This window comes from Aulonocara sp. 'chitande type north' Nkhata Bay, linkage group LG5 (genome assembly GCF_057382095.1).
Source record: "Aulonocara sp. 'chitande type north' Nkhata Bay isolate Kocher_YH1m ecotype deep benthic linkage group LG5, A_spYH_male_GT1.1, whole genome shotgun sequence".
Taxonomy (NCBI): Eukaryota; Metazoa; Chordata; class Actinopteri; order Cichliformes; family Cichlidae; genus Aulonocara; species Aulonocara sp. 'chitande type north' Nkhata Bay.
Window position 1 is genome coordinate 35,428,051 of NC_141348.1, and position 26,835 is coordinate 35,454,885.

The 26,835-nt window shown below is 37.9% G+C and overlaps 1 protein-coding gene across 2 annotated transcripts; it reads right to left on the bottom strand.

The window, feature by feature from the left end:
• Window positions 1–2,798: 2,798 nt before the first annotated feature.
• On the bottom strand, window positions 2,799–22,376 carry lrrc38b (leucine rich repeat containing 38b). 2 transcript variants are annotated; one of them, XM_086293205.1, is made up of 3 exons: window positions 22,039–22,376; window positions 20,861–21,494; window positions 2,799–8,036 (listed from the first exon to the last, which is right to left on the bottom strand). In XM_086293205.1, the coding sequence occupies exons 1-3, from the start codon at window positions 22,096–22,098 to the stop codon at window positions 7,789–7,791; spliced, it is 942 nt and encodes a 313-aa protein (XP_086149331.1). In that variant the 5' UTR covers window positions 22,099–22,376; the 3' UTR covers window positions 2,799–7,788. The 2 variants fall into 2 exon arrangements, with proteins under 2 accessions (XP_086149331.1, XP_086149330.1); XM_086293204.1 differs by lacking the exon at window positions 22,039–22,376 and having other exon boundaries at window positions 20,861–21,963.
• Window positions 22,377–26,835: the final 4,459 nt, after the last annotated feature.

Here is a 26,835-nt window from a genome sequence, read left to right on the forward strand (position 1 = left end):
CATCATCACTACACTGTGGATTACTCTGACATTATGTTTTAAACAATATTGCAGTAGCAGTAGCAATTCCTATTTAGACTACTTTGTTCAAATACATGAATACTGTTTCAACTATTTCTTTAATTTGGCAGGTGAGAATGGAGGATGGAAGTCAGGTGGCAGACAATCATACTAAAATGCCAAGAGTAGCAGCTGTTCAAATTTCTCTTGACCACATTATTTTTCATCCTACCACTGGGGAGCACCAGAGTCAGAAATGTGTGCACAATGGTAATGGGCTTCATCAGACTTGGTAAAAGAGCACGTGAGATATTTTACACACGAGGGTCAGTTTACTCATCAAGAGGAGGGAGTAGTTTCCAGTCTGTTAAGTCAGGCAGTTGCATAATGTCTCCCTTTTCTCTAGAAGGCGCTGTCTAAAGTAGAAAAAACTTTATGATGTCATCAGAGGATTAAAATCAGGATCTATCTGCATCTGGTGCTTCAGTTCTGATCATTTTTTTAAGCCGTTTTCACACGTGAGTTCCACACAGTATCAGTATAATCAGGCTGGACAATGTCGAGAAATCCTCATAACGGGAAATAGTTCAGTTCAGTCCATACATGCTCACTTCTGAGTATGTTTGGTTTAGCCGAGACTGCTGGCTGTGCAGAGCACGCAGGAGGTGGGACACATGACGCCCACTTCCTCACTGTGAAGTCACCAAAAATTTACCTGCCTTATTCTGACATACTCACAACGGGACATCATAAAGACTTTTTAGTGCAAAATTAAATTGTACTAGACACTGTGGTTATTCAGCTGCAGTACGTCTGTATCTATCTCTTTCAAACAGCCTGTGACTATTCCTATAAAACTAAATTTAAAAAAAAGTTTGTATTTATCACAATAAACATACGTATATTAGTTTAAAATACATTAATCTATTTTAAATTTACAACAGAGGAAATATTCAAGGCAAATTAAAGTTACTAGTTAGGGAAAAAGAGGAACATTCTGAGAATCAAAGTGAAGAGTAAAGGTGGGATAAAGCATGAGAAGGTGACACAGCGTTTGATCTAATACCACCATTTTCTCTTTCACACTCATCTCCACTAAGTCCCCACTTCTGTGAACTCTGTGAACATTCAGCATCAGTTACACCAACAGAGAAACTGATCACACACGGCTCCTTTGAACTTCGCAACCTGACCCACTGCTGCCCACTCCTTCCAAAAACCTTAACTCCACTGTAAGTCACCAGACCATTATTCATTCAGTGCTTCCTCTCTGGGTGTTGGCTTACTTTCCTTTCTATCCTGCTCACTTCCTGACTTTGTGGGTCACGAACAGACAGTAAAGAAAGACGCGGAGATAGATATCTAAATGTAAAAAATACACAAATGCTTCTTTTCCCAAACAAATTTCACCTACGTCATTTGCTTAAATAATTTATTACCATGTAATCTTTTGTCATAATTGTTAAAATTGAAGCTACTCTTATAGCCTACAGTGATCGTACACCTAACGTGTAGTGAAGCAGCTGTAACTATTGCTGAAAAAGATCAGTAATCCTTCCATGTTTGATGCCATTAATATACTCAGTGATGATGGGGGTGGGAGTGAAAGTCTAAAATGGGTTTACAGGGCCACAGCGCTTCAGACATTCTTTTTCTTTTTTCTTTTTAGATGCCAGGTCCAGTTAGCTGATGCATGGAAAGAGAGGCGAGGCAGTCGCACACTGAGGGCCAAGCTTCCCAGCATCCCTCCCTCTCCCTGTTCCCGCCTCGGCGTCCAAGAGCTCGGGCCTCCGGCTGTGTAGCCATGACAACCAAATGAGGTAAATGGTTGCAGGAGAATCCTCATCACGACCACCTTCACAGCACTTCTTTTCAGTGTAGCATGAATGTAGTATGTACAAGTCTTTCCCACATTCTGCTCTGTATCCAGTGTAGTAATTCCCATTTGGAGTCACAATAAATGAATCTCAGCTCTTTCTTTTCTGCAGTATAGCATCCGCCTGCTTTCTGTCAAGCTAACATTACACGCCCCAAGGGTTGTTTTTATCCTATTATTCTCTTCAGACGGCTTTAAAAAAACATTACCTTGTTAGACTGTATAAAAGATTCTCACAAGAGAACATGACAAAGGCACATGCTGGGGAAAATATGGAAAAATGAATCATGAGTATGAGGGATCAAGAAAATGCAAACCTCTGTCATCCAAAGAGGTTACTCCTTTGAGCCGTGCATATAGAGGAAAAAAAGGAAAAAGGCTGCAAAAAAAGCAGTAAAAGTATGGAATTGCATTGCATGTTGAGTAATCCTCCTGACTTTTTTTTTTATCCTTTCATCATATTGCACAATTGTCCAAATGCAGAAAGCTCACACTGACAGATACTGTACTTGAACAAGCTGGATACTTGTTATGCAAGCATATGGTATTTCATTTTTCTCCCAAGTCTCTAATTTCTCTAACACCCTTTCCAAAAATAGTGCAGCCATTTGCATACCTGCAGTGTGATAACACTGCTGTGTGAAATAACACACTGTGCAGTGTTTACAGATGAGCCTTCCTCATTTGCTGCTGTGACAAGAGAAAAGCTGTCAGGTCCAGGGAAACGAAAGGAAGACAGTCACAATTATTATGGGGTCATTTAAAGACTTTGCAGGCTTCGTGACGAATCACATTTCCACTAAAGATGGCATGTGATTGACACAGAAAAATCCGAATGAATTTGAATGAGGTCCTCTTCCGTAAATGATGTTTTACACTAACACACCCTTCCCCTTGCTTTCTTTACGAGTGCAGGCAAACAATGTTTTAAAATGTTTATTATTTGTCCAGTACAATTTGGTTTGTATCAGAGGTATATGGAAAATTAAACATATTTCATTAGTAGCAAATGAATATCCTTTTTTTAAATCTGTATTTATACAACACAGTGTCTTTACAAATACAGACCAGAAGACAGAAAAGAAAGGATTTTATTAGCAGTATTACTGTTTTTTTTAACGAAACATGAAAATACAGCTACACACATGATCTCTTTAACAGTATCTGTTTGACATTTGGAAATGCATTCAGCAGCAGTAGCATTGTCACCACTCTCTTCTGTCACCCAGTTTAGATTTAAGCCTTACTGACATTTATCTGACAAAACATAACATGGCTTTTTTTGGTATTCTAAGCAATATCGAGACACACTGTACGAGAGCAGCCACTACTACCTCTGCTTTCCAGGGTGCACAACGCCAGAATGTTATTTTGGGGACAGATTTTGAATAGAAATTGAATAGAAAAATAGAAATGAATCTGAAGTTTATACTGCAGATAACTCAACAGTGCATGCTGTAATGTGCTGATATTGTTACTTAATTAAACAAGTAAGGGAGAGGAAACTGCCATGCTAACATATGCTTTAAACTAACAATTAAGCTAAATAAATAAATTGTTAATGTACAGTAACTACATAGTAGTTGGAAATGATATGTATCAAAAGCCTCCCTCTGATTCCTTGACTTAGGTATGTGTCTGTAGCTGGGAATGTAGTTTGCCTTTTAACGGAAAAATGATTCGGCTAATTTAATCCCATTTAGCTAATCCGATGGTGTCATTTTTTTCTTGAATATGTCAATATGCTCATCTACAATTACAGACTCAGTTCCTTTAAAAGTCCTTCCAATAGACTCTTTTAATGTGAACTTGCAACTAATGACATCTTTCCAGTGGCTGTGAGCAATTTCAAATGTTGTTATTTAATAGAAACTGCCACAAAAAGTTGAAACTGGAGACTTTGGAAATGAAATTCAGGTGCAAAAAAGAATTGATTAGTTCAAGCCTGTCAAGCTTTCCATTGTTGCAATGCTGCTGTTTAAAGTTATGACAGCAAAAGACAAAAAATCACACGTGATCTTAATTCTGAAGGACTGGGTCGTTCACTGCACGGAAATATAAAAGTATGCTTCTCATAGCTAGCTTACAAATGTGGCTTCAGCTTCTGATTACTTGACATGTGTGGAAGATATGTTCAGATTAGCAGCACTTTGTGTACAAAGCTACTCAGAACCAATTAAAAAGACCTTTGTTACAATAAAAAAACACAATACGTGTTATTTGTTCTTACATAAACCTTTAAATGTTTGCTTACTATAGAAACAACCTTTGACCATGCAGTTTGATTAGTGCTATGAATTGTTGTTCCGACTTTCAAACACCCTGCTTTACTTTTCCATGAAAAAGAGAAAAAGAAGAACAGAAATTTGGCAAATGTAGCAGTAGCCAACATAAGTTTGGCTGGAGTTGATAAGCATCAAATTCCCCGTTTGCAGGAAGGAGGTGCTACCATTAGAACTCTAAATTCTCATATAGTGCAATCTTGGCTAAGTGCAATGCTGAAAAGATATGAATCTGTAAACCCACAAAAATATGTTTATTTTGTTATATTCTGCAGATATGCACTGTTGCTCATCCTGTAGAGCATGCACACCACTTCAGTATAGAAAACCAAAGCTTGACAGGCCTGCTGAAGTACCAAGTTACCGTTATGACCGGACAATTTATGAAAGGAGTTTATTCAGAGGTCATTTTATATAAATTTATAATAATCATATCTTTAAAGTGTACCAGATGGTGTCAAATCTAGCAAATAAACAATATCCATACAGTAAAAATCACATTGTTTATAAGGATGTGGCATTTTCAGCACAACATGTGACATTACAGGCTGGTACCAACAAACAGTATGAGATAACACAAATTTCATGAGTGTGTACCAGGATCATAGGAGTTTCCTTTGTGCTTTTATTGATGCCTACACAAATGGAAAAATAACAAAAAACAAAGAAGGCCACATTAATTTTTTGTCAGTTTCTGCAAAAATGTGCTTAAAAACGATGCACATTCAGGGCTATGACTTCTTCAAAGGGGACAGAGGCATTTAGAATTCCTTTTTAACTTTTTTTAACCACACAGAAACAATGACTATTTTCTCATGGCTCTTTTTCTATCTGCTGTTTGTTTGCATTTAGAGGCTTGACATTCTTTCTGCTACATATCTCAATTTTACTGAATTATTCATGCCTTACAAGAATGTAAGAAGCAGTACAATATACCTTCAGTTTGGGTGGCAAAAAGAGTCTAGCTTTCTGCTTTCCATATCTTAATAATGGAGGATTTAAATATACAAAATGCAAATATTGTAGCAAAAAGACATCCATGAAATTCAGGGCATAAGTTTATTAAATTTGGAATGTGCTGTACTGTTGCTGCTTTGAATACAGATCCTGTTCATGAAGCCGGGCCACGTTCACACTGCAAGCTTTAGCGCTCAATTCAGATTTAATGCTCATATCTGACGTTGTGTTGTTGTTGTGTTCGTTGCTTGCGTGCCCGCTCACAAAACTACTTAAATAGCCAGTTTAAATAGTAAATACATTTCTAATTCCACGGCGAACTGCTCGCCATCCTAAACTGACCCACATTTGAAAAAGAACAAAAACAAAAATGTTGCATGCAGCATGCTGTAAAGAATTAAACACATGGGCCACTGAGGCCATAGTGTTTCTTTTATAAGCTGATGTACAGTGGAAGCCAAATAGTTCATAAGGATGACAACAAGGATGAGGAAAAAGAGAGCCAGCTTCTTAACACTATCCCCGCCAATGATGAAATATTCCAGCAATGTTTTCATATCATAAAAAATTCTAATTCTTACTTTTCCTTTTGGATTTCACTTTCTTTTAGCCTCATCTGCTCCCTGAAAAAGCACATAGAGTTGGGTTTTATCACCTGCCAACAAGGCTGGGTTGTTAAGAGTGAAATAAAAGCTGCGTGTTTACCGACATGACTGTTTCGATTGAGTTTGCATTGCAAAAACTCTTCTGGCTGGTCATGATTTTAAATTTTTTTTGAAGAGTCATTAAATTGTTAGAACAAATATGTCTTGTCTTCACATATACATTCTTTCTACTTTTTCTACCAGCTCGCTGTACTATCTAATGCTACAGCCAGAAAGTTTTGGCAGTTCACCTAGAAGCTGTTTGCCAACAACAACAAAAATTGAAGAATGCCTTACTAACTACCAGGCACTGGACTGTTAAAACGTGCGTGACACAGCGGGGTGCTACTGCAAAAGCTGGAGAAACACGCAAAGCCAAACACCACTACAGCCAGTCAAAGAATAGTCTAACATTTACCAGAGAATTTTGGTCTAAATCAGAAATTAAAAAGTTTGTATTTCAACTGATTGCTGATTTGGACACTGTTGCCTGCAGTCTGAATGTAGCCATAAGAATTTTGATATGAAATATCAAAGCCTCAACTTTAATGCAAGATATCCAACTTTCTAATAAAGGTACAGCAAGATGTAAGATATCTTTAAAATATTACTGGATGTTTAATTATTTATTACTAAAGAAGCCAAACTCTTGCTTGTCACCCTCGTTCCCTTTTTCTTTTGAAGTGACCTTCCTGTTAACGTAAGTGTTGAACACTGTCATATATATAACCAAGTAAGACAGAATGGAAGAAAATGTAAATCTTTGGAGATTATACCTGTTGAAGTAAAATGTGTGTACAGTGTGATTTGGCTTTGATTTGGGAGCTATGTTTACCTCACTAGAAGCAAAAGTCCTTATATGCAATTTCTCCTCCATCTGAACCTTTGGCAGATGAACACAGTACCAGTCTATTTGCTGTAATTGAGGACTAGCCAAAATTAGGTTCACCATTTAAAGTGCATCATTTAACACAATAATTCTACATAGATTCTATTTTTATATTGCATTTACCATAATTTATTCATTTGATTGATTATGCTGTTGATATTTTATGAATTTCTTTCTACACAGTTCACAAGTATCAATCTAAGGAAGTTACAGTATGTCCTCTTGATTTCTATGATTGTTTTACTTTACACCATTTTATTTTGTACATAAATTTGTGATTATGTAATAAATATGTGCTAGAATGTGTAGACCCACTAGAAGCTTTTTCCGCCTGCAGTACATAATTACCCAAATCCTGCTTGTTGAGCTGACATCCCTGCCACAGTCTAATTCTACATGCAGAGAGAACAACAGTATTTGCCTTCTTCAGTGCTTGTGAACAACGTCTTAATGTTAGTGAGAGTGGCTGTCCAACAGAGACTCGAGAAAATGGCAGGATATGCCAGCATATCATGTTATAGGCAGTTAAATATCGAGGTCACTGGTCAATATGACATCCTTTTTTATGGAATCAAGATCAAGCATTCTGGCCTACTCAGATAAAACCCCAGTGAAAATCATTCAAAGGGTCACACTAACTTTGAAGCCATTTTTACAGGATTTCAGATTCCAGGATTGAATGTCCTACATGACTAAATTTTGAAAGATTTTTGGTATGACTAAGACTAATACGAGAGTACTGCAGCAACACTTTTTTTTTATTATCTATTTCTTTTCTTTTTTATATAAAGGTCTTGGCATATTTGTGTAGACTTATAACACTGAGCCAAGAGCCAGTGGCCATAAATGACCACAAGCGCTAACAGCCAAAAATAAGATCTCTATAATAGCATTTTGCAAGTGGTGCAGCACACACGCTAACCTTTAATAGGACTCATTCCTTTCCAGTGTCTTTTATTACCATATTTCAGAAGTCCATGTGCAAAGAAAACAACTTCAGCCTTAACAGGGCAAGATTGTACCATTGAACAGTCCTGGATATTGGCCAGAAAGGAAACGGCATGGGGCACACATTGTCTTCTATGTTCTCTCACTGCTGGAAGAAGAAGGGCCGTGCAGTTCTTTAAAAGTAAGTCCTTCTCACTCCTCACTCTCCTCTTCATCCCCCTTAGTGCCTTTACTCCAACGCTGGAAGCAATGAACAGTTGAAGCCAGGAAGAAACTGGTCATAATGGCCACCACAGACACTGAGATGCCAGAGAAAATGATGATAAGAAGGTCTGTTAGAGTCAGGGTGGCCTGGCACTCACGGAAGCTGTCCTTTGAGAGCTGGGTAAGGGATACACGTCTGCCATCCATAGGGAGGGAGCACTCCAAACCTTTGACCCCTACATAGAGAGAGTAAATGCGATTATACAAATGAACAAGACACATTGAACCTCACATTCATTCATTTCTATACAAATTCATTCTATGGCAGTACTTACATTACAGTTTACATCATATAAAAAAACTAGCACATAGTCCAGGTACTGTAGGCCTTAATACAGTTCACTATATGCACTGCACAAACACAAGAACTCTAATTTAACTCCCCACTAGTTTAAAATTAAAGGTGATGTGCATTTGATCTACTGCTCATGCAGCCCACACCTGCTCAGAACTAAAGACTATCAAAGAAAAGTGGAGAGCATAGTTTGAGCTGTCCTGTTTGTATGAAGCCCTTTAATTCTAGATAGTGGAATATCTCAGTTCAACAGGGTAACGCGGTTTCTTCCTAAGTGTGGGAGCTGATTTAATAACTGTAAGGTCGATCAGAAGTCTTCACTTATGAGTTGAAGTTGCACTGTGTATACAGTACACCCACCCACACCATGACTGTAGGTTCACTCTTGGAATACAGCTGAAATACTGTGAAGCAAAGTGATACAGTATATGCATTAGTGAGACATGGTTGATTTTATCTAGTGTGCTGTAGTGCTGTGAAAGCAGCCCATTTTCATGATCAATGCATTAGTTTCAAATGGTTTGGTGAATGAAAATAATTTTAAAAATAATTTAATTTGCTAGCTGCACAAGGTAGATCTCTTAGAATGCACACGCTGTTGAATAATGACCTCTGTTGCACTTCAAAAATCCACTGATGTACAGCATTAGCAAAGGGTACTGTCTCAGACAGGGGCACCTTGACCAAACTCATCTCAAGATGAAGCCGTGATAAATCAGTGAGTGCTGCTCTCTGTGCCTTTGTCACTTTAACGTGGTTTATTGTTCAGACATTGTTTAAATGGGAAAGGACAGTGACTGTGGCTTATTGGATTTCAAGGATACAAGCCCTTTATCAGAGTCTTCTTTTCCTCTCGTGATTACAAATGACATCAGCACTGGATCATTCGGATCAGTTTTAACACGCATGTGTTGATTACAGGCCACTGATACTATCACTAAAGACGGAAGGTGTTCATGCTGACAGAGTCAGGTATTCAAGTTATTTTAATGAGAACTTGATTAACATTTGACATTAACTTGATACAAGTTCTAATTAGGTGCTAGAAATGTTCTTTCTTTTTGTATTTCTTGACCTTCATACTGCAAATGTTATACATCAACAAATTTAATGTAACTAAATACTGGCAATGTGCACAGGTGGGAAAAGTAACGTATTACAAATATTTTGTTCTGTTCTGTGCTCTACTTAAGTTTTTATTTTTATTTTTTGACAACTTGTTACTTTTATTCCCTACATTTTAGTACAAATATCTACTCTACTTAAATTTTCATAAAAAAGGCCCAATACTTTTGGCTTAAGCCATTTGAGGGGAGTTATTGTTTCCTGTACCTCCACAAGGTAAATGGAGGGAACAATAATATATAAAATCTATCCTACTGGTGTACTCATCAGCTGTGTTTGTTGCACATAATAAGCATCAGTAAAATAGGTAAAAACATATAATTTAGACATCATTAATAGCGGTACTCAAGAATTACAGTGGGCTGGAATGATCCAGAAAAATCAGGAACGGCATTTTTGGTGCAATTATTATGATTCAGACTCCACTTAAGTCTTATGGTTGCCTCACCCACTGAATCCACTTTTCATATCCCTCTTTAGGTATGGAGGCAAAGTCACTAAGTCTACAATTTGGTAACAGCAAACAGAGACTTTTACTATCTACCTAATCTACTTAATGAAGACTGTATGTACTTTTTCCACCTCTGACAATATATTGTGTGAAGAACTAGACATATGGATGCAAGTGTTAGTTTATAGGTGGGTAGAGATAAATCTTTAGAATGTGGGTGGCTACTTTCTACTGATACTGTGCATGCAAATGCACACACTTGGCAGTACATCAATTCTGGATCTTTGCTCAACAGTCAGCACAACATGGAGCATACTGAAGATTTTCAGTACTGCCCGAGAGTGTGTTTGTTCAATTAAATACCTTAATTCTGCACCAAAATGAAATTTTTTATGTGGTGTTTAATTTATTACATTTAAATTGTGGTAAAGTATTAGAGGAATGTTAATAATACAACTAAAACATCTGTGATGATCAATTAAATAATTGTTAAATGTATACAACTTTGTTGTAAAGGAACAAATAACCTTCAAAAGTAAAGCGAGTTGGAAATATAAATGTACAAATGTAAATATAATTGGAAATATGTGCTGGTCCTTTGACTGACTCGTTAGAGTGTTAGTTACACTGTTTAAGACCTTGTTGAAACTTAGTGACACCAATCTAATAAAAACCTCCTACATGTCAGCTGACATAAATATTATGGAACATGTCATCAAGATAACAATAACCCAAAATTACAAGACACGAAAAAAGTTATGTTTCATACATATTAAATACACTATTTTGATTCAATGTTATTTTAAATAGCAACTGTCACAGTATTTGGGTTTTTCATAAGGTTCTGTCCACATCTCCATCTCCGGCAAGGGTCTTTGTCACTAAACCTTTTAACAACAAAGTACGAAATCTAAATGTCAATAATCATGCACATATTTTGATCTAGTTTCATTTCCTCTGTTTTCATCCATCTTTTTCCAAGCACCTTCTTCACTTGTGCTAGACCGCAATAGGTCAGACAAAACATTAAAAAACACATTTCTTACAGACATCATGATTAATGTATTCCAGTGTAAATGTATAAACAATTTATGAATGCATTATAGCCTGGAAAACAATGAGGTTTGGTGGTTCTGCTCTTTTTAGACTTACATAAAAATGCCACATCCAAGTCATCATGTTTGGGAGTAATTCTGACAGTACATATTAATGTATTATACCTGTTAGAACCACGACATTTATGTATTTCAATTTCATCACAAAATCCCAGCATCAAGAGGTTTCAATAAGCCAATACCATCAGTCCTTATGTAACTCAAGAGGAGCATATTGGTTCCTGGCATCATTAAGTCCACGACATGTCGGCCATATGCTCTGGGAATCAGAGATCAAAACAAATTCATATTTCACTGCCTGTGAGAATACTGCTCATTCAAGTTGTCTGCGTGACATGCATGTGCTGAAGAGGCAAAGTTGGCCTTATAAAGGTCGCAATGTATTTAGAGATGTTTAATCTCCTTTCATGACAAGTATGAGCTGAAACGTTTTGTTGGCTTTTAATGCTTTCAAAATCCACTATTCTAAGCATTGCATTGCGTAACCAGCCACATGGCTCACACTTTGAAATTTGCAAAGTGCAGTTTAAATCAGCTGGGCTTCTTTCTTTTTCTTTTTTTTTAATTGTTATTTTTTTCCAACATTTCTATTTTCTCTGACAGTACTCAAAACTACTGCTTGGACCTACTTTATAGACATTAAGAGTGTGATTTCCTCCTTTAATATACAGGTTTATGAAATTAATTGTTTTTGTATAAAGAAGCATCTTGTTTTCTGTTTTATCTAATATGCACCATCGATGTATATTCCAAAAAATAGACATGGGTAGAATGCAAATTAATTTGCATTAACTGGTTAACAGCAGTCATGCTGAATGAAAAGTCACCTCTAGCATAATTATCACATACAAAGACTGCCTGTCTTGTCCATTTGCTCATAAAACAAACGATTTACATTCATATTCACAATGTGCTTTCTGCATTGCAAATAACCAGTCACCTTAGAGACTTCGCCTTTGCCTTTTGAGATATTTTTGTCTGGTCTTGCCTCTTTCAGATGCTTGATTAATGACATCTGAGACTAAAATTATCCTGGTGAACACATGGCCCCTGCAGGAGTAGCAGCATTATCACATTTATCAAAATGGATTTAGAAAACAGATCAGTAGAAAGAGACGGCAAACTTATCTTCTTCCTGGTAGTACTACTTTTTACTATTTTACTGTGAGCTAACATTAAAAGCAAAAAACATTATCCCAGCTTGTTCTCCCATGGGATAAAATTACAGCCAAAATCTCACCAATGCTACAGCCAACTGACTGCAGTTAAATCCATTATAATCCATTATTTTGAAATTACGTGCAAACAAATCTTCTCTTATAAAACGATAACAGACTCTAGACTTGTATGTATGGAAATAGCCTCTTAGTTATGAAAAGTCAAGCCAGTGCAGAAGAACCTTAAACCTGCACTCCTTATAATGGCCACAAACTCCAATGATACACAAATGTAAAACAAATGATTCTTCACCAAAGTGAAGAGTTTATGGTTTCACTCTGAGATTTCAAATCTTATTAAACAGCGCAAAATCATGATTTTGTTAAAAATGATCCAAAGTGTCAAACATTGTAACTAAACAGGGTCAGCTTCAGGGTGTAGCCACCCAGTACTGTATGAGCATATCATCACTACAGCCTTTATGATAAAGAATTTGAATGTATTCCATCACATTCCTCCTATTCTGCAGTAATTCAGAGGCTTAGTAAATATCACTATAAATATAAGTTAGATGAGCCTGATAAAATCTATGAATATCCTTTTAGTAATTATTTGAGTTTGATAAGTTGAAATAAATGTCTAAAGTGTTAACGTATGTGTTTGTGTTAAATTAAGGTATTTATTTACATTTATCTCAGACAAAAAATTCAGTATGTGGTTCACAGCATAACTTCTTTGCATGTACTTAATATTTTTGTTTAAAATTGAATCAAAACATTTGAGAAATAGATATCTATACTCATCAGTATCTTGTACTAAAATCATTAATTATTCAAATCAATATTATTTACAACTAAAAAGTGTAAGTAAAACACAATAACGTAGAGTAATTGAGTACCGTGAGCCTTTTTCATTGTTTTGTTCATTTTGTTTTTTAAATACTCTGAGCTTTTGTGTTTGCTCTCCTGGTTTGCATTTATCCTTCAAGTAAAAGGCTCTTGCCTTTTTAGTGCTTGTTCATTTCGAGTTATTTCCATGTTTATGAAAATTAAATTTTCATTTGGAAAAATGTTAACATGTGGTCATTTTTTATGCATGTATTATGAAACACACAACTACATATTAGTTTGTTTGGTTTTTTAGACTTAGACTACTAGTGAAATACAATAACATTCATATTTGAATGTTAGAGGGTGATCGTGGCTCAAGAGTTGGCAGTTCGTTGTGTGATCGGAAGGTTGCCGGTTCGAGCCCCGGCACCAACAGTCTCGGTCGCCTACTGCCTACTGGTGGTGGTCAGAGGGCCCGGTGGCACCAGTGTCTGCCAGCCTCGCCTCTGTCAGTGCGCCCCAGGGAAGTTGTGGCTACAATGTAGCTTGCCATCACCAATGGGTGGTTGACTGAATGCAGTGTAAAGTCCTTAGGGACTAAGTAAAGTGCTATACAAATACAGGCCATTTACCATATTTAATATGAAGTACAATTTTGATTACGTTCAGCTTACAATATAGATGGAACAAAGTTTTGGATTAACTGACCATCTATATTTCAGTTACATTGACCAAGTACGTCAATGTTATTTACTCATTTTTTTCATGTTTGTTTAACAACTACAATTATTCATTTCAACTTAATATGTTTAAGAATTAGTTATTTAATTGATCGAGTATATTGAACAGATTTGGCTGGTTTCCAATCTACTCAATATTTTTAAGTGTAAAAGTGTTGCCTCAAAAATTTTAAGTAAATGTCAGTTTTAGTTCTTAGAGTGTGGGTACAGCTCAGAGCAACACAAGTCTTGTATTTGTCTCACCTGTAATTAAAACACATTTAATGCATTTATCACATTTATTAATTGAACTGAAATAAATGAATACATTTTCATCTAATATAATACTCATTGCTTCAGTAGTTATTTCTCACAGTTATTTAGTAGTATCTATTATTTAAACAACTCTGCTTTTGTCACATAAGCATTGTTATAGCTGGAGTAATACAGGGAGCTGGGAACAAGCTTTGTGACAGCAGTTATCCAGGACATCCAATGTTAGGCTCAGTGAAGCCAGGAAACCCCAAGAGAGCCAGACTAACTTAAACTCACTTCTGGGAAGAGGCTCAAAGGATGAGGCTCTCTTTTGACTTTTCTATTTATACAACTAGTTTAAAGTAAAAAAAAAAAAAAGTAAGCGCAATGCAAATACAGTTAACAGATACCAACTGCATAAGTGAGCGAGAGCGAGAGAGACAGAGAGAAAAAGCTTTGTTTCCTTTGCTTATACCTGTAATTGAATTTGGTACCTGTCTTGTCCAGTGTAAATATGTTTAACAATGAGGTATCTGGAAATACAGACTGCAGTCCCTGTGTTTTGTTGCCCGGGGATAACACAAAGATGCACATTATCAACCTAGATTGAGCATATGCTCTTAAATGTTTAAAGCCCAATTCTTTGTGAATCCAGCAAAACATTTAATAAAGATATGATTTCTAGTAACTGTAACTTCACACTTACTCTGGCAGAAAAATAAGATGGTGTTTTAAAGTACACAGAGTATCTAGGTCCATGCAGTGAGTCAATGACAGCTTGTTAAGTGAGTAAGCTGACGGGGTACAATTTTCAGAGTTCAAAAACACGTGTAAGGAGCAGGCTACTGTGCACTGACACAAATCAGATCCTTACACTATCAGGTATGTCGGCCCACACAGCTATGTTACATTCCTGGCACGGACAGTTGATGGATTATGTTTAGGATTATAGCCAGTCAACAGGACGGGCTATCTGCTGTCTCAGTCGTGATTGATCTACCTAGCTGTGGCAGAATGATATCAGAGGCTTGTTTCTCTTCCCTCCCTCAACACCACAGTCTTTGTCCAGATTGATCTCTGCACCAAAGGCTAAAAGCAAAATTACCCCATCAGTACATCTGCACACGTATAGTAGTTAGCTTTCATTTGGCCATAGCATACTGGTGTCGAGGTACTCTCTATGAATACTCCAGCTGCGACAACGATTAACAAAACTGTCCCCTCCCTGCTGTATTAAACGGGATGAATGTGCCATTCAAGTCCAATATTCAGCGGATGTAAATAGAACAAGGCAGGCATAATTGCAGAGCGACTGAAAAATGATTCAGTTCTAATCCTCCAAAGAATTTGAAGGAAATCTGGGAGAAAATGGTGAGATGTATGCAAGAAAAGGGCAGCAGCAGGGACTGGAGTGTGGAATGTGTGAAGTGAATGCACAGCTGCACAAAATGACGAGCACGTATGTGACAGTGGGGTGAGGGTGACTCGTTCAGAAGGGGATTCCTTCTGCATGTAGACTCAGAGACATCGTTGCACTATGGGAATGTTTAAAACATCTCATCTCAAAAACAATTGAAATTGCTTATTCCCAAACACCAGAGGTGACTGTTTAAAAGCAAATGCTAGCAGATATATTTCCACTATGTCATTGGACTGACAATGCAATGTGTCTATTGTCATAATTCATCCCGATAAAACAGTTAAATATGCAAGTCATGTATGTCATTTATGCCTCGCAGTTGGCCACATAGATGAACAAAAAAAAAATCTATCATGCACGATGTTACACACTCGCAGCGAGATAATGCTTTTGGCTTTTCACCTTTTATTTCTGACACTGGCAGATTATCCCTTTCTGCTTCTGTATGAGCTCTGTCTGATGCTATCCCACTTTGTAATCCTGTCCACCTTTCACACTCAGCTTTCCCTTCCCAGTACTCTCTCCTTCACATCCCAACTTTAAATAAACATTAAATTAGGCCAAGATAAATCAAGCTGTCCGTCTTTGTTAATGGAACAGATATTTTCTCTTCACGGTAAAGATAGCAAACGATCATGCTGGGTAGTATGGCAACATGCGAGTGTGAGCCAGTGGCATCATATTTTCAGACTGTGCTTTGGAGTGCGGAAACAGGTCTCAAAGGAGATACTTGATACGTTGTCAAGGAATATTTTGATTTTGACCCTGTCACATGAACTGCTAGTTTGTCGTGAAAGAGTTTAGGTCACGACTAGTGTTGATAGCAACTGCATGACGAGGCTCAGATCCAGTCTACCGTCGCCCATGAGAGTTGGCCTGTCTTGCCCTGTAGGCAGCTCTAGCTCCAATTACCCTGGCCAATGTGCTGTAGAACTGTGTCACTGTGAATTATACATGGCCTTTGTTCATCCTTAACCCAAGAGCACTGGAGACAGCAGTGGATCATGTTTACACTCATCCTTCCACTGAAACATTCATGAACTTCACTGTTGGCTAAAAACTAGACATTTAAATGGTGCTAATTCTTTTTTTTTTTAATGGAAAAGTTGATATATATGACTAATCAGCTGGCTGCTCAACAGGACAGTTGATGGTTTTTGTATAAAGAAATGGTAAGTCTGGTTTAACTAATTAAAAAAAAAAAAATCAATAATAGTTTTTATCAATGTTGCACATCAACTTTTTTTTTCTATCCAAAAAGTCCTGAATTGATGCACCTTCCAAGCACTCATCATGCTGGCCTGCAGTAATCACTGTTATGCAAACACGAAATTGCGCTGTACTGTGAACTCGAAATCACAGGGGAAATCAAGAGGTGAAAAATGAAATGGGAATCCAGTTTACAGCATGGGCTCTTCAGCTGCTACATTATGCAGGTCTTAACCAAAGAAGTCATCGATACCTAGGGAAAACATAAAATAGCACTACAATTTTTCTTTATTTACAAGTTTGAAATTAGTTTGAGCTAGCGCGACAGACAGAAAGAGAGATACTTTATTAGTGCTCTATATTAATTCCGGAGAAGGATTTCTGATTTAAAATTTAGTGAAAGGCTTTTTCCTGCAGCAGTCTAGCTTCTGTGGTCTTTGTTGAATTGCTAAGAAAACAAAAACACATTCTTCAGTGTTTCTAGGTCCTCTGTTTATTGGAACAAAACCAAGGGAGCTACACTGATTTTCAGCTGGACTTTCTTTTTCACCTTCGTGTTTCATGCCTTGTTTCCCCTGCTCTCTCAACATCATTTTGTGGCTTATCATCTGCGTAGCTGGAGCAGACTATGACTTGGTACTCGGATGGTACTTTCATCACGGCTCCCGTTATCACATGATACTAGTACACTTCCAGTAGCAGCTGCGTTTTTTTATGTCGTCATGCAAATGATGTTATCACAAGCTATTTGCATAGAGTTGCACATAATTGTTTGCTTGTTTTTCTATTCTACCCTTTTTGCAGTAACACCACTCAGTTTCAGTCTGAAGCCACATGACAGTGAATATTAAAATGAGTATGTAGTGTTTAATTGGGATACCACTGGAGTAGCCTTAGCCCTTCTGTTTTTAATATTATTGAGCTCTTGCTGGTAAGAGAGACAACATTCTCAAATTTAAAAACTATTTTTTGTAGCTACTTACCTGATTTGCTGCTTGATTAAAAAAAAGACATGAGGATGCAACACCCACAAGTGTGAAAAGAGCGCACTAATGGAGAATTTAAATTCTACTTTCTGTCTCTGTAACTGATTTTCTCTGAGATGAGTGAGACATTAAGTGGAAACGCCAACACTGATGATGGTTGTTAGAGTTGATACATATTGAAACGCTTACCAAGTCAAGCTCATTCACTAATGAGTGTCCATCTGTTTATTGTGTAACCACTTCCAATACAGCATTTCAGAGACTAGGTCATTGCATTTTTCCATGATCGAGGGCTCAGCCATTACGTTAATTAGGTCTGGCAGTTTGATTCCTGCATGTGTGAACCGTGTTTGTAAGTCCAATTCACTATAACCACAAATTCTCCTGCAATATGTTCTTAACTTCTTTATATTTGTATGAGAAAACTTAGTTATGTAAAATAAACTTCTGCTCACTTCAAAAAACACATTCAAGGTGTTAGTGACATACATGAACATAACAACACATATAATCCACAGACAGTATTTTGGTAGCTGTGTAGTTCTATCATGCGATACACAAAGCCGCTTCTATATACTAAACACAGAATAAGACAGCAACTTGTTTGGAAAGATATTTTCAGTTCAGTTACTTGTCCTGTGTGACTGGTACTAATTTGCATTGTTTTCCAATAGACTATAATAAAGTATAATTAGTATCCCTTTCACCAAGATATTATTTATCTTGGTCTTATTAACACTAGAAAGTAAATTCCAGACATGATAAAATATTACAAAAGACTGAGCATAGACTAGTTTAAAGTCTTTACTATTAGGTTTGACTGTGCGTTTTGTCCAAGCTGCTGGGGCCAGAAAACAAACACTTTCTGATGGGAATGTAAAAGCTGCTGATGAGGTGAGATAAGCATTACGAACTGAATTTGAGAGTGTGTTTTGGGGCCAGTTGGCAGTCATGACAGCAGCTTGGCCAGGCCTTTGGCTTTTTCTTTGTTGTTGATGTCTGTCTGGCCAGCTTTTGCCTTGGTCCAGACCTCTGAATCAGTCCAATCGACTGTGTTGACTGATTCATCTGGCATCGTGACATACAAACAAACAATGTTTTTTATTGAAAAAGCAAAGAGTGCCATGGGATCTCTAACGATTAACCATTAGCCCCTTAAAAAAGCATTAGATTCAGGTGGAGACATTGGTCTCTAGTGATTGATAAGGGAAATTCAAATCACCTTGTCCCACAGAAATTGGTTAGAATGGAGGTAATGTCGACTGGCGATGGAAATAAAGTGTGATGTGTGATATTAGGTAAGGCCAGCGCTGCTAATGCAATTCATTATCCCCGGGAGTTGACAACACATAGAGCCTGTGATTAATGCATTTGCAAACTCCTGCTTGGGGGAATTGGGTAATCTTGCCAGTTTATCAACTTTGCTTCCTCACAGGCCTAAACTTGCAAATTTGGGGCAAATGAAAAAAGAACACAGAAGCAGAATCAATAGCTTGGTACACCATGGCCTAAATGTATATTAGAAGTTTGCTTTTGTGAGGTGTCAGCAGTTTGTAACAGCCAGCCACTTTGGGAGGGAGCTGAATTAGAGTGTTACCCAGTCAGTTCACAATTTTAGAGAGGGTTATTTCACACATAAGGCATAAGGGCAGGCTGGCATTGATTTGGACTACATCTTTTAATAATTAACCATGGATTTCATTACAGAATAGGAATTCTGGAAAGGATATCCACTATCTGAATATCCTGTCTGCACAAGAGGGCAAGGTAGAACATCAGCTGGCAGGGTGAGGGGGGTTGGGTGTTACCCGACTGTCTGACAAAATATTAATGTCATACCCAAATCATTATCTTTTCTTAAACCATATGAGTATTTTGGGGCTTTAACCAGAACAAACAGCAATTGAAAAATAATCTAGTTGTCAAAAATATAATGAAATGAAATAAACTGAACAATAACTAAGCTACATCTAAAAACAAGGTATACACGCAGGAAACACAATTGAGTTTCTTTTAAAACAAACTATCTAAGGTCATACTTCCTTAAAAAAGGTTCCAGCTTTGGAAATTTGAAAACACTCATGTGGATGTGCGCATGTTTTTTTCTGCAAACACTCATATCTTCTTTCTCTCGGTTAACCTATTCAAGAGACGAGAGCAAGTTTACAACCCCCATCTTGAACCACACTGTTATTCAGGCTTTTGATAAAACATGTTTCTTTGTTTATGCATTGCAACATTTTACACCCTAACAGTAACTGTACACCTTCATTTTTAAACCCAATAAACTGTTCATGAACATTTTGTGGCGTATTCACAGGTTTGGTTGCTGTTTTGTTTTTAAATACACCCACTGTGAGCCACATTCAAACAAAGTTCTCAGAAGATGTACAGCACAGTTTAAAGTTCATGTACTGTCAGATTTGTTTATTTTAGCTTTTTGATCGAGTGCAGTAGTCTTCTCTTTTGAGAAACCTTCTGTCTCTTATGTGAGAATGTTGATTGCGATTAAGATATTTTATATAGCCTGATAAACAGAATGCCAAACAATGGTAATGTGTTCTGTTTTATCTGGGACATACCATGCAACTCCCTTTAGAATACATTAGCTCTGCTTTCATGATGTAAGAAGATCTTACCCTGCGTATAATACTTCTGAAAGGACATGGTGACCCCCTTTGTCTTGTTTTATTCCTCAGATAAGCATGCACACATGGAGATTGCCTTGTAAAGCCTCCAAAACTTCAGTCCTGTTATCTAACTCAACGCTGCAGGCTAAATCACAGTGGCAGACAGTGTGTGTATATTATGAGCCTTAAAATTCACATGGATAGAGCAATCAGCACAGGAACAGGAGGAAGAGTCTGATTGTCAGTGGCATAGAAAAAGGTTACATGGCTGAAATATTGTCAACTAAATAGCAAATATTATGCGAGAATTATATATATTATCTTAAATATTATATAGCCAATATAAATATAAGCCACAAATGAATGCTGATGATTACATGGGATATAGGTCAGGCTTATCTACATATTCAAATGTGAAACCATTAGAAAAGCAAGTTAGATTCTTAATGTGAGTTGTTTAATTTCTCTTTACAAATCAGACAATATTGCATTTCAAGTTGCTTTCTATAACAATTGATTAACTTTATACACACACTATCCTCGCAGTTTTCACTTTCAAATGAGTGCTATTGTTTCGTATTACACACTTGGTCTCACACATTATAGGCTGTGGGGGTGGAGGGAAAAAAAGACACAAAATTAGAACAAGGGAGAGGGAGGGGGGTTTCCTCTCCTACAGGGAAAACATAAATAGACCAGAGAAGTGTTGTGGTAATGGATTTTCCATAATACTGTTGAATGTTGTAAAGAGATATGGTTTATTTGGGTCAAACACATGAAGAGAAAATGGCTCTTTTTGTTACTTACCATTTGGAAGCTTATTACTGTTCTCCGTTAGCCATGCAAACAGGTTGGCAAAGTTGCAATTGCACACCCAGGGGTTGCCCTCAAGCCTCACTACCCGCAGGGAGGGCAACTGACTCAATGCCCCCACCTTTAGGGTAGACAGCGCATTACGCTCCAGTTCAAGTTCTCTCAGAGAGGTGAGGCCCAGGAAAGCATCCTCACTCACCTTGCTCAGATATGGGTTGTTTCCCAGTCGTAGTTTGATCAAACTCCGAGACTCCCCAAATGTCCCCTTAGGGATTTCAGTCAAATTGTTGCTGCCAAGGTCCAGGAAGACCAGCCTGGAAGAGGTGCTGAGAGTCCCTTGTTCTATGTGGGAAAGGGAGTTGTTCCGGAGGTCCAGATAGACCAAGTCACTGTATAGAACCAGAAAGTCAGAGGGGATACGGTTTATCCAGTTGTCGGCCAGCAAAAGCCTCCGCACATCCAAGGGGATCTCATCGGGTAAACTGGTTAGCCCACGGCCACTGCAGTCCACAGTGTGAGGATCTGGGCACAAGCAGGTTGCTGGGCAGTTCTCCCCCCGGGTCCATAAGACAGAGGACAGCAAGATGAGGATAAGCTGAAGCCAGCAGACACATGGCAACATGGTCAAGGGGGGGAAATGAGTTAGGGGAGAAAGAGGCTTGGGGTTAGGACAAATAGGAGAGGGTGGTTTGGGGTTAGGAACAAGAGGATGAGGGTCAGAGGGCAGGAGATCAGGACAAGGGAGGGAAAGGGGTGACTGAAGGGGGTGAAGGGGATCAATCCTCCTGGAGAAACATCCTTTTGTTATGGAGATGAATTTCTGGAAGGGCTCAGGAATTGGGAGATGGCAGAGCAGCGTTGAAAGCTGCTTTCCAAGGGATCATGTAGCGAGCTGCCTGGATAAAATAATAGCCTGCCTGCTTTGAATGAGGAAAGACAGGAGGATAGTAAGCAGTAGGTAGCTTGAAAGCAAGAACGACTGCTTCTAACACCGAGGGGAGGGTAGAATGAGAGTGGTAAATAGACACGAGCGAGCAGGGAATGAAGAGACGTCGGGGGCACAGACAAGGGAGAGGGGGGTTGAGGAGGAGGCTCTGTCCGCCACACTACCCCACAGTTGATCTGGCGGCAGTGACAGACAAAGACAATAAGGTCTCTGACACAAAAGGATATAATACAAAGCTCTGATTCAAGCATGACAAGCAAAGAGTAACATCGTTACATCCCTCCATTGGACCCAGGTCTCTGTATAGGAAAGCCCGTTGGTCTGATGAGAGAAAGAGAGAAGCTCACGGAACATTGCTCAAGTGTTCGTAAGGTTGTCTCCCCTTATTATTCCTTCTCTATCTCCCAGTGCCCTGCAACATGCTGTGTTACGCTGTCAAGCCCTGCATCAAAGCTGTGTGAGAGAGAATCCAAATATCCAGGCAGAAGCCTCGTGAATGTAGATTGCAGTGCTGAGCTGCACACAGCCATGCCAATCCAACGTCTGCCTCTGAATCTACCACAGTTTATCACATGCCCTCTCCCCTCTCGTTATTTGCAGGGGGCGTGCCTGAACCACGCTGTCAACACGTGATGTCACTTCCTATAGTGTTAAAAATGATGATTGGTTGTATCTTAAAGTATAAAATTTGAAAAATGTGATGCTGTTTATTTTAATTGGCATTTATGTGCCCTTAAAGACATATCCAGGAAAAAATATCTATCATGTTATATACTTTTAGAAATCTGTTAATTTTTTTAAATTTAGTAATGAACATGTAGATATATCGATAGACAGACAGATGTATAAATATATAGAAGTGTAAACACATTGGTCTTTATTTATGTATATTTATGTTCCTGTAGTATTTTGTTTCTACAATGAACATGAGCACAGTTTTGGTGTAGTGTTAAAATGCCCTTGCAGATCACCTGTCCTCTTGAAAGGAAAGTTTGTTAATTATTTAGCTTTTCAATTTATACATATTTATAACATCAGTATCTGAGGTGCATTCAAGTCTCAACCCATAACGTAAAGAAGAGGATTAATTCTGAGCGTGTATTGAATTCAACAAATGGGATTTTCTCTAACAGGTAAATGTAATTAGACCACGGTTGTTGCAGGGTCATGGCAAATTAGACCTGTGGAGAATGAGGGTCGTGTGAAATGTCTAAGAAAGTGGCTTTGTCATGCATGAAATGTCAGTGTCTATTTCCAAGATGATAACAGATTCACACACTGGTTCACAAGTTTAACAAAAATTGGCCATGCACGCACCTGCCCATAATAACAGGAAGATGACAGTAACATCTAACTCATTTCATCACAGAAGATCTAATAATAACTCTTTGCTCAAACTTTGCATTCACTGAAATGTCTGCAGTGACATCGTGTTGACAGGGGTGAAAGGCTCTCTCATCAAAAAGGGATATTTTTTGCACAGTTAGCATATAAGAGCTGTAAAACTCTAAAAGCTGAGGCAGCGTAAATTGTCTTCTGTAAACACATTTCAGCTTTACATCTCACTGAGAGAATTTAATGGCACTGCTGTTTTTCACAGTATGATGAAATATTTTCTGTCTCATGGACAGTTTGATGCTTTTCTAAGAAACAGTTTCCTACACTGGAACATACTGATACAGTTGACTGCTCCATGTCCATTTTACTGCTGTTGTATTCAAATAAATATAGTGATATAAGTGATAAGGAAAAACTGTAAATCCCATATTTGGATCTGTAGATCATTCCTGACCTAAAGAAGTCTGTTATAAATAAATCAGCTGTTTCCACAATGTAGAAGTTTATAAATATCCAACCACCCATTTTCTCCAAATTATCCAGTTCCAGACATGTCAGTTTAAACAAAGAAACCCAAACCTCACTCCCCTGGCCACCTTCTCCAGCTCATCCAGGGGGACACCAAGGCATTCCCCAGCCAGCATTTTCCAGTATGTCCTGAGTCTGCCCTGTTGCTCGTCAAAGCTACAAAACACATGTAGACTGGTTGGGCAAACTTCAGCAGACCTTTAAATATCCTGAAGAGGATTAAGAGCTGGTCAAGTGTTCTGTAACCTGGTTGAAAACTGCGATTCCCCCTTCGTGCAGACCATTCCAGGGAGGCTGAGGAATGTGATTTTACTATGTAACCATAGATCAATTTCTTTCTTTTTTATGATGGTTTACAAAGATCTGGATTTATATGGAAGCAGTGATTAAGTTATGTAATGTTTGTTGTCATTCCACACCTGCCCACCAGCTGTCACTAGAGAGTTTCACATCTTACCTCAGTAGTTTCATGTACCTGAGATACTTTCCATATGCATTAAAGTTCAAAATAAGGCTGTTGAAAGACAAACATAGCCTTCTGCTCTTAAAAGTGAAGCCAGTAAGAAATGCCTTAAACCTGCATTCATTCAGAAAAGAAGAGTCCTCTGGCTGCAACTAAGAGAAAATAACCCCACTCTTCACTTGAATTATAACTTCAGTAAACATTTTCATAATTAATTGATAGCTGCTCCAGCCCAGCACAATGTCCATTTTTCCCCCATTATGTTTCCACTTAGAGTAAAACAGGGAATACTTTATGGTGTGCTCACCTCTGCACTATCCTTTCAATCTGCCTTCAGATTCTGCCTTTGCATAAAACACTTCTCAGTTAAAAAAAAAAAAACACTAGTATTTTGTTTTTACTTGCTTACATTTTGGTTTCTATACGTTTTATCCTCAAATGTTTATTTATTGGTGCTGTCTTTTCACCTATGTTCGTTTTAGACTTATCATCCATGTGTGATGTGATTTCCAGTGTTTGAGTAGTTAAATGTGTTAAGGTTTAGCTGGCAACAGGCCACCATGACCAAGACCGAATGCAGGCCCCTGTTCCTGCTCGTGGTATCTGATCCAGTGATACAGGTTATTTATCACAGCAAAAACATTTAAATTCATGCGACAGTGTTGATAATTGTTCATTCACTCCTGAATGAAATACAAGTGATGGGCATGCATTTTGTATTGGGCTGACATTCTTCTGTTCATGCCCTTTTGTTAGTTAAATGACTAATGCTTGAACTGATATTAGTCATTCAGTTGTAGTGGTGTTTTTTTCCTTATTGTTATATTTTTGTCTCACAGCTGCAAGAGCGTAACTGCCTGCTGATTTATTGCCAAGCAGTTCAGAAGAAATGGGCTTTTAGACATTTAGAATGGAGATGGTTCACATTGAAATTCAGCTAGAGCAATGCCACCAGTGAGTTTAATGGCCACTCTGTTGCTGAGGGCAGTCATGCAGATGCCCAATCCTCAAACGTGATCCCCAGAGTCTCTTGACAGCCATTTGACAGTGTAAAAAGCCCTGAAATGTTTGTATGGGTGTAGTAGACGTTTTAGTCTGTCATGCATTCATAAAAAAGCTACATTTAAGATAAGCCTATCTCTTCTCTAATATCAGTGATGATTAATGGCAAAAATATAAATAACATTGTAACATTGTGAAATAAAGGTTGGGTTTTTTTGTGGTGGTGGGGGTGGGGAGGTGGGGGGTACTGCATATTGTTAACCATGATCTTTTACCCTTCTTTTCATTGAAAAGGGTACAAAAAAGATTGAATAACTGAGAAAAGCTCTGTCATATTCTTCTGTATCTATCAGTATTGACCACAGATACGTCAGTGGATTGATCTTATAGTGAACCAGCAGTGTATAAGGCTCCAAGGCAAAGAAAAACTGCTTTGACACTAATGTTGTCTAACTGAATTTTTGTGCATCTATTCATGTTTTAGAAATATTATGTTGCTCTTAAGCCTCTGGGAATACTGAAAATTCCTTGTTTCCCTTCACTTTGTTCTCTTTTAACCTTGAAAACCTGAGAAAAACAATTTAATATTGAGTGTCCACAAGAGGAATGGATAGAGCAAAGCTTTCTCAACAGATGCTTGCACAAATTGATTTTCTAGTCTCGCACCAATGACACGTAACTTAAGTGTTAAAAGTATTGTACATGTATCAGGGAGGGAAGAACAAGCCTGTGGTTGACATTTTAGTGACCTTGTCACTGGTGACGCAGCATTAATCCAGGTTTACACAGCTGATGTGCCCACTGGATTTCATGTGTACTGCATAAAAGTACAATTATCCTGAGCAATTGCTTACTTACGCATTAAAAACACCAATTTTTAATCTTCTGAAAGACCATACAGAAATACATACAGAACACACATCAAGAGTTCAAGGAGCAGATGTGCTGATGTTCAATATTCAAGTTGACATTAGCCGGTGCTTTGGGGTTAGTTTGTGTCAGAGCAACCTTGCTTATGGGGGTTTGGTAGCAAAAGGGACAGGCAATCACATTTCTCAAGGGGCCACATGTGAAACTAGGGCTGCACCAATAAGCTAAACTCAATTCTGCTCAGTATTAATTTTAATTCTTTAAAGCTTATTTGGTTCAGTTTCTCGTGTCATGTCACTATCAGCTCTGTTGAACACTGAGCAGTTGTCAAGGAGCAGTTATGATTTAGGGTCTTGTTTAAGGATAGTAATGAAACAGGGGAAAGCAATATAACACATTACAGTCCTGACTGTTTAAACTGTTTTGTGCCCATGTAATCTTGTAGCCTTTTTTAGTTGGCTAAACTTACACCAAAGAATTTAAAGCCATTTTTCATACAGTATTTTTTGTGCACGATGCCATTACCAAGATGGGAACTTGTTTACTTCCTCATATTTATATGGATCAGTGTAGATTGTACTGCTAGTATACAGATGATACAGTACAGCACGTGGATTAACATATGCCATGTAATTTACACCATGACGTGTATCACTGCAAAAGCAAAATAACATTGTCACACTCAGTTTGTATAAGGAATGATGTTCATCACAGTTTAATCTCTGCCTTGTTGTTGCTAAAATTAACCAACTGACCAAATGCAGCTGCTTATGAAGACAAATTAATCCCATGCCAGATGCAGATTAGATAAAAAGGGGGGTG

What these genes read in the sequence shown, in the direction of transcription:
- lrrc38b (XM_086293205.1), bottom strand. Translation starts at nt 22,098, where the DNA reads ATGGAGGGATGTAACGATGTTACTCTTTGCTTGTCATGCTTGAATCAG. An exon ending in TGAATCAGAGCTTTGTATTA is followed by an intron (nt 21,495 to 22,038) that starts TATCCTTTTGTG and finishes CATTTCCCCCCC; the next exon opens with TTGACCATGTTGCCATGTGT. An exon ending in CAGTAATAAGCTTCCAAATG is followed by an intron (nt 8,037 to 20,860) that starts GTAAGTAACAAA and finishes CTCTCTATGTAG; the next exon opens with GGGTCAAAGGTTTGGAGTGC.